The sequence below is a fragment of the Eschscholzia californica genome, unplaced genomic scaffold, assembly GCF_041429995.1.
Source record: "Eschscholzia californica isolate CP2 unplaced genomic scaffold, dmEscCali1.0.p SCAF_2, whole genome shotgun sequence".
In the NCBI taxonomy this organism is placed as follows: domain Eukaryota; kingdom Viridiplantae; phylum Streptophyta; class Magnoliopsida; order Ranunculales; family Papaveraceae; genus Eschscholzia; species Eschscholzia californica.
The window spans coordinates 3,062,191-3,070,258 of NW_028238309.1; the positions used below are offsets into that span (position 1 = coordinate 3,062,191).

Consider the following 8,068-nt stretch of genomic DNA (forward strand, 5'->3'; position numbering starts at 1 on the left):
CTACTGGAAATGCAAATCGTGATGTATTTCGAGTGCTTCTATAGGTGTCTCGCCTTTTTACTCTTGGGGTGCTCTTTTCTCGCATTTTTTGTGGGTCTCAATTTGAGGCAATGGACAAAACAGTTTAAGACACCCAGACTGGTTTGAGTTTGTGCTATTAAAGTCCACAAAGATTAGGTCAAGTCCGAGTACCCTCGAAATTTTGGACCACCCAATTCCTAGAGACGCTAAGAGTATGGGTGGGCAAAAACAATTTGGGGAGATAGATTACAACAAGAGTCATCATTACAAGGCATTTTTTTTTTTTTTGAGAATTCGACTACGGTCTACGTTAGTCGTTACAAGGCATTGATGCATCATGGAGATGTAATGAGCACGATAACCGCCTACTTTAAACTGAGAATGAAAGAGGCCTAAAGCCCGACAACGAAGAGGCCTAAAGCCCGACAAATTATTACATTATTCATAGCCTAAATTACATAGGATAAATCTTGATGGCAACTGCTTCCACCGAGACTCGATCCCACGACCTCATGGTCTTAAGAGGGGTGTCCATCCGTTACACCAAAGGGTGGTGGACATCATTACAAGGCATTAATACATCATGAATAGATAATACAAAGATATTATGATAGTCACACAATATCGATAATTGCTAAGGCTTGGGGCGTCAGAAGTGTTATCAACGCTGAGGACGATTTTTCGTTGAGGTGGGAGATTGTGATACTCATGAATTCGACCTTAGAACCTCCGTGACGAGGAGTGAGTGTCCAACCACTACCGTCACGGGGTTGGACATGGTCATAACATATTATTGGGTTCAATTGTCACACCAAATTTACTTGAGCTCGAAAATAGAAATTGAAAAACAAATTTTGTATCAATAAAAACTGAGAGCGAGAGAGATATTTTTTGGGGAGAAAGGGGGTAAATTGAAAAGGTAATGCTACCACTGCCGCTACGTTTTGAAAGTCTTTGTCTTCTCCAATGGTTTCCTTGTCGACATGGTTTCGATACATAGCTCACAAGTTTGAGTACTCCGTCTCTCTCAGTTGGAAGGTTAGTAACCTTTCATCTTCTTAAACCCTACCTGAAAGTACCATCTTGATTGTTGTTCTTTTTCATGACCTGAAACCTGAAAGTTTTAATTTCCAAGGGTTTTTTTTTGTTTGTCTCAATGAACTGTAGTTTTCACCTCCTTTTAGGGTTTACTTTTGTTGATCAAGATTTGGGTAGGTGTGTTTTCTATGATTTCATCGTGCTAATGTAGAATGAGGTGAAAAAGGAGAGATTTTTTGTGCTTGTTACAATGATTTGTATCACTTTTGAGGAATCAATGTTTGGGTTTCCTTTTAGGGTTTTCTTCTTCGTTTGTAATAATTTTGGGGGTAGATTAGCTAATGGAGTTTCTCTAGACTTTGTGGATCTTTAAATGAGTTACAAAATGGGTTTACATCATCAGTTTGAATTTGTCAAATTGCACTGTGTTTCTTTGTGGTTTCTTGTATTTCTTGTTGTTCCAAATGAACATCAGTACTTTTGTGATAAATTCCATGGACTCTTTCTTTGTTTGCCCTTTATCTTCAGTTGGACTTGATCCTTACTCTTTTGGCTGATAAACCGGTATTAGTTACGATTTATTCGTAGAACTGTTACTACTTTTGTTCTTTTAGGGAATCTTGTCTTGAATTATTGACATTTTCTTTACCAAGCTTTAATCTTAGTCGTTTGCAAATTTTGGATCTCTCTTTGATTTATAGAGGCATCTCTGAGTGAAGGATTAGTATGAGTACCCGTGAATGGGAAGTTTGATCGTTGATTTGTCAATCGGGTTAGGGGGAACTCAATAGCGTTATCTAGACAAAAATGATACCGAAGTACCCCCTATAGGCATGCCATTACTTTCCAACACCATTTCTAGACAATGTTACTGTTGTTCGTCGGGTACAGGCCTCCGTGACTCAGGAAGAACATGACATAGTTCTCCTCACGAGCACCCGAGGGCAATAATTAGTGCTCCTCACGGCCATCTGAGGGCGAAAATTTGTTTGTCTTAATGCTAAGCCCTCGTTGAGCAACTTTATGGATTTAATGTCAGTTCAACCTCGGGGGTTCATTCAAACTATCACAGTATCACCTTTGCTCACATGTTGGCACGAAAACCCTACTTCTCCCCAAATTTACCACCACTACTCAATTGCCACATGGGATGTGGGTGTTACTTGGACTCTATGAAATCTGCAACCACCAATTACCATGTCTTGATCTCATCTTTTTCCGGACTACGGAACTCTAGATTTGGTCATCTAATTATTAATTTTAGCTTCTACCAATTTTTATATCTAGATATATAAAAGCTCCAGATTCCATAACTAGTTCAATAATTATTCATTTCTGAGCGACTTTGAGGTTCACAAGAGTTAGGCTGTTAGTTAGATCTGTAATCATCTATGCTGCATGTAGGTAAAATACTCTTTTATTATTGATCAGTCTGTTCCTACAAAGGTTCGAGTATGACAATTGAGTGAAATTTCATAATCTACGATCTATCTATATTATGTGGTGCTTCTGCTGAATGTTTCGTACAAACCATTTCCTTAGGGGAATGCTGACATAGTACTTCTACGATGCAGAGCTATAAAACAGGCCTAATCAGTGACAGAGAAGTAGGTGATGCCGTTTGGAAGAATGTATTCCAGGGAAAATTGACTTATCTGCATTGGAATAAAGGGCAAGAAATGGCCCCGACAATAGGGGAGCAAGGGGGGACTCTTCTTGTTCGGAAACTAGCAACTGCAGATCCAACGTAATTGGACTTGCTTTTCTTTTTTCTTTTAATATTTGTTAGTAAACATATACTCTTTTCTAAACTAAAAACCTGTCTGCGTAATAGCTTGCAATGATTCATTTTTCTTTTAGGAAAATTGGCTGAAACTCCAAACTAAGCCAAATTTTCTTTTGTCAAAAAAGGAACCATCAATTTTTTAGGTTTCTGCTCCCTATGTAAGGTTTGCAATAACTCATCAATATTTTGCACGGGCCTGAAGAGTATTGATATGTCTTTTTAACCAAGGCCAACATCAAATTGGGTCTTTGGCCAATTTTCTTTATCTTGGCATCCATCGGTTTTATGGGTTCATCCGAAACAAGTGTACCAAGCATTTCTAATATCTACCATGTCAAATTCCCATTTGGAACTATTAGCACTTTGACAGATCTTTAATGTGTGATATCGTCTGTGCTCAAGTTTTCTTATTTCATAGTATTTATGTTCTGGTATAGGCGCGTTTTTGTCGGGGATGTTGTTGTCGTGAAGGACCCTGTGAAATCTGATAACTATCTGGTTAGAAGATTGGCAGCAGTTGAAGGGTACGAAATGGCATCTACAGATGAGAAAGAAGAACCTTTCCTTCTTGAGCAGGATCAGTGTTGGTTGCTTGCTGATAATGAAGCTCTAAAAGCTAAGGTACATCTATTTTCAAATTTCCAACATCTTTCTCGACCATTTTCCCTTAATTGTCACCGACAAATTCTTGAGTTAATATGTCTGGTTTTGAAAAGATTAGGGACCTATATGATTTTCGAAGACGGGCAATTAGCTAAATTACCTTTGCAAATGTAGTGCATTCAAGTTGGTAATGGTTGTTGTTTCAGGGCCTGTATTATATGATTCTTATCTGTCAAATTTAATTTTTCCGCAGGAAGCTAAAGACAGTCGAACGTTTGGCCCTCTACCGATGTCAGATATAGTAGGCAGGGTCATATATTGTTTGCGAACAGCGGTAGATCATGGCCCCGTCCAGAACAGGTAGATCACTCAATTCTGATCAATCTCTTCTTTTATGCAGCTTTTGGTGTATATATATATATATGTTGGCACTGTTATTTCTTTTATACAGCGGTAGATCATGGCCCCTGTAATAAACTGTTATTTCTATCCATTTATCTTTGGCAGTCAAGCTAGTATGAAGAAGGATTCTCCGGTGATTGCAGTTGAATTGGATGTCGACGAAATGGCAAAGAATCATAAAGCATAGACTTGATTTTAATTCCATGCGAGTTAAGCTCTGATTCCTTTTATCGAAGTTAATGTTACTGTACCTGAGTTTCTGAACAAATAAAATGAAAATAAAGACACAGAATGGAATTTCTCTAGGTACATTTCATATGTTTTATTATATGGTTGCAGGGAATCAGGTCTATCTTGTTCTCAGTTTATCTTTCTGTAACTGAAGAACACCAAGACAGTTTTTCGAGTTTTTGATGCAAAGGAAATTGTTATTAGGATATGATTACTTCTAGCCATTTTGTGTCACTTTGTCTTTTATTTTTGGGTGAATCTCTATTTTATTTTTTGATCTTAGTGTTTGTTTTTTCTCATTTTCAATCAAATCAGTCATTCAGATTAGTCAAACACCACAATGACAAAAACAAACACTTTGAAATCTGACTTGAGCCAGTTTACAGGACAATTATGAACTGTTCATAAAATGCAGATAACATATTTAGTGTCCACACTTAAATAAGGGTGGGAGTCAGGCCACCATCAGATTACTCATCAGGCCGGCTCCCAGCTTTTGACTGTGGGAGTAGCGGCTCCAGGAACTTTTGTTTGTGGGTGTTGTAAATGGGTGGGTTATGTGTCTGGGTTGTTGGGAAACCTAGTGAGGCATGCCTTCATGGGCTTGAGCTTCCTAGCGAGGCATGCCTTCAAGGGCTTGAGCTTGGGCTTAGTCTGTATCACCAATAGGACTAAGTCTCTATCTACCACTCTCTCGTTTTCTCGCACACACAAAATCATTCACTCGATCTGCTCTATTCTGTGGCTTTCAATCTACATCTATTTAACTTCATGTTTTTCTCGACACTCTATCCCCTGTCACTCACTCAATCTCTTATTCTCTTTCCTCTCTCACTCTCACTCTCGCTGATATGATCTCTCAATCTTGCTCTCTCTTTTGTTCCATATTTATCTCTCATTATCTAATACACTGACGGTAAAGTTGGTATTAAGTATTAGAGGTACTTATTACCAAACGGGAAAATAAAAAAAAGTAACGAGCAAGGTGTTTAGTGGGCCATTTTGAAAGCTGGTCAAAACATTGAGACCATTGGGGTAAGTTAGTCACAATAAGAGGGGTAAAATGGAATTAACCCTTAAAGTTTTCCGATTTCTTAAATTTCCACTTACACCCTCATATGATGCCTCAATTAACATATCTACCCCTTCCCATTTCCCACTCACAAACCTAACACGATTACGCTTTAGAAACCATCAATTAGACCAACTTTGTTACTCTCTGACTGACCAAATGTCTCAAGAACTTCTCCATCTCGTCTCTAGTAACCCAGGTATTGATTCTTGTCTTCTTCTTCTTCTTCACCTTTTCTAGTTGAATATTCTAGGGTTTGTTATTGAATTTGCCTCTGATAGTGATAAAGGTGATGTTTCATGAACTGGGTTGTTAAGGTTTTGATACTTTTTTCATGGGTTTGTCTCAAAATTTTCTGTATCTAACAGAATCTTGTTTTAAATGTCTATTAAGTTAACTATTTGTCTATTGGGTTTTCTATGGTGGGTTGGACTTCAAATGAGCCATGAAGGGGTTTGTTGATTGTTATTTGTTAGTATATCTTGTATTTCTCTTTAGTTTAGTAAACTAAAGTGTGTCTAGTTTTAGATGTTCTTAGGTTTTAATCATTATTTGGATTTTGGGTATTATTATTGTTCATTCAATTACCAAGGTCTTAGTTAAAGGATTAATATGTGTTATCCTTCCTATCTATGTTAAGTTGTTAATTTCATGAGATTATGCTTTTTGTTATGAATGTGCTACTTCGATTAAGACCACGTATGACCGAACACTTTAAACTTTCATTCGTATTAAAACTTAGACGACTCTGGAATTAAGTTGATTTGATAGTTCTAGATTTGATTAGTACGAGAAAATGATCAGTTTGTAACTACACATTCTTTTCGCGTTCTAAGTTTTCCAAGATTGGTCCATGACCGAACTTATTGGATGGGCTGAATTCTAGCCGTGCAATGGTTTTCTCTAGTGGACACGTCTATTGTGTAGTTTGTAAGTGAGGGACTTGTGCTCGAAGCTTTCATTATCGCCAAATGCTTGGAATTTGAAAACGTATATTTGGGCAATCTTGTTGTACTTCGATTAACTAGTATAAGTTCTGGCTTTTGTGAAGGTTATGGACCAGTAGAGGGTAAGTGTCTCCTCTGTCCAGGAGCTGTATCGTCCTACTCTTGGCGAGGTGGGTTCAAGCCCTTTCCACAGGTCAAGGTCCTTTTGAGGAGAAGGCCACTACTCGGCTCCAAGAGGACATCACTAATTGTCTGTACGGCTAGCTCAAGCTATCATAGAAGAAACCCGGACTTCTCTCGGCACAACAAACAAGATCATGGCTTCTCGAGAAACAGGACCAGACAAAATTCGGACAGAGATAACTCTGAGAACAACGAAGAATCTGAGATATTGTCCTCTAGAAATGGCCCATTACTCTCTTTTCCCACTAGCCCAAGGTTTCAGGCAACTGCGGCACCTGGTCCAAGAGAGAAGGAGATTGTAGAACTATTTAGGAAGGTCCAAGTCCAACTCAGGCAACGAGCAGCATTGAAGGAAGAAAAGCAGATAGAAGCTTCAGAAGGAGAAGGTAAAGAAACTGAAACGGTCGATTCCCTTCTTAAACTGTTAAGGAAGCACTCAACTGAGCAAGGTAGTAGAAGCAGAAGCAGCAACAACAACAAAAGTACGAGCTTTACTTTTGAACAACCTGAAAAGACTAATTCATACGAAGAAGAACAGAATACTAACTACATCAACCCAAGATCCAAGGGAACGGTAGAAGAAGCTCAAGAACCGAACGGAAGTCCTGTTAGAAGGCCCGTATCAAACTTTAGGCGTAGATCTCCAGTTCCAAGAATAAAATACGAGCCCATTTTTTCTCCGGCGGATAGTGTCAGTTCTAACTCATATTCGAAGGTACGTGTAAGTGATGAGAAAAATGAGCACGGGCCTGAACCTGAGGTAAAGCCAGAGTTTGAACTTGAGCCTGAAATCGAGCTGGAGTCAGAGCTAGAGTCATTTGCCATCTCTTCTGATACACATGATAAAGTACCTGCTGAGATATCAGATTCTGAAACCTCAGATGTTTTTGATGAAGCTTATAATGATGACCTCGTGGATACACAGTCGTCGAGTGAACACACCGACTTGGGTGCGTTAAAGCTAGTAGAATTAAGGGTACTTGCTAAATCACGAGGTTTAAAAGGTTATTCAAAGTTGAAGAAAGTCGAACTCATCGAGCTACTGGCTAGAGACTAAGATAACATATTCACATGAAATAGCAGATAAACAGCAGGATTCTCCTGCAAATAACAACGAAGCTAGAGTTCGTTTTCTTCTTTCGTCTCTAACTTTTGGCCTACAAATTTCATATGTTGAAGGCAATTTACTGTCTTAGTTCTTCGTTGGGTTGTGATTTTTTTTTTTTTTTTACATTTTTTGAGGATTGGGTAATCAAGCTAATGTTGTCTGTACCTTTTAGGATGATTTTAGTGTTGTGACCTTGAATCTTTGATGAAGGTACTTCAAAGTTTTGATCATCTACTCTTTTGGATTTGTTGTAATATTTATTACACAAGTAAATTTTACCTTTAGTTGGAAGAAAATGCTAGATGTCGCCTTTTGAATTCGTAAAAGTTACACATTTCGTTATATTTTTTATTACGAAAAATGATACTTTGTCTAACACTTAGGCCAGTGAAATCCCAACGGACTCAGGTAGGTGGATGACCATGATCGAATCGCACTTCTCTCTTAATGCTGGCCATCCACCTAAGCTGGCTTGGATTCTGCTGGCCTAAGTGTCTGCAGCTTATCACTGTTGTCATATAATCTGTTCTTGCATAAAAATATAAGCATGTTAAATGTAGACAATTAGAGAAAACTTCGCCGACACTTCGACGAGAAAAAACCTTGCCCTCGTGGAGCAGCCGCCCCCGCAGAGATTGGATTTGTGGTGTAATCCACTTTGCGTTCACTGTTATCCC

The 8,068-nt window shown here is 38.5% G+C and overlaps 2 protein-coding genes across 2 annotated transcripts; both read left to right on the forward strand.

The window, feature by feature from the left end:
* Positions 1-816: 816 nt before the first annotated feature.
* Positions 817-4,301, forward strand: LOC147555287 (mitochondrial ATP-independent inner membrane protease subunit 2-like). Its single transcript, XM_086662774.1, has 5 exons — positions 817-1,059; positions 2,634-2,806; positions 3,283-3,466; positions 3,702-3,808; positions 3,956-4,301. The coding sequence occupies exons 1-5, from the start codon at positions 988-990 to the stop codon at positions 4,035-4,037; spliced, it is 618 nt and encodes a 205-aa protein (XP_086518900.1). The 5' UTR covers positions 817-987; the 3' UTR covers positions 4,038-4,301.
* A 921-nt stretch (positions 4,302-5,222) lies between these two features.
* LOC147555288 (rho-N domain-containing protein 1, chloroplastic-like) lies at positions 5,223-7,687 on the forward strand. Its single transcript, XM_086662775.1, has 2 exons — positions 5,223-5,352; positions 6,205-7,687. The coding sequence occupies exons 1-2, from the start codon at positions 5,313-5,315 to the stop codon at positions 7,338-7,340; spliced, it is 1,176 nt and encodes a 391-aa protein (XP_086518901.1). The 5' UTR covers positions 5,223-5,312; the 3' UTR covers positions 7,341-7,687.
* Positions 7,688-8,068: the final 381 nt, after the last annotated feature.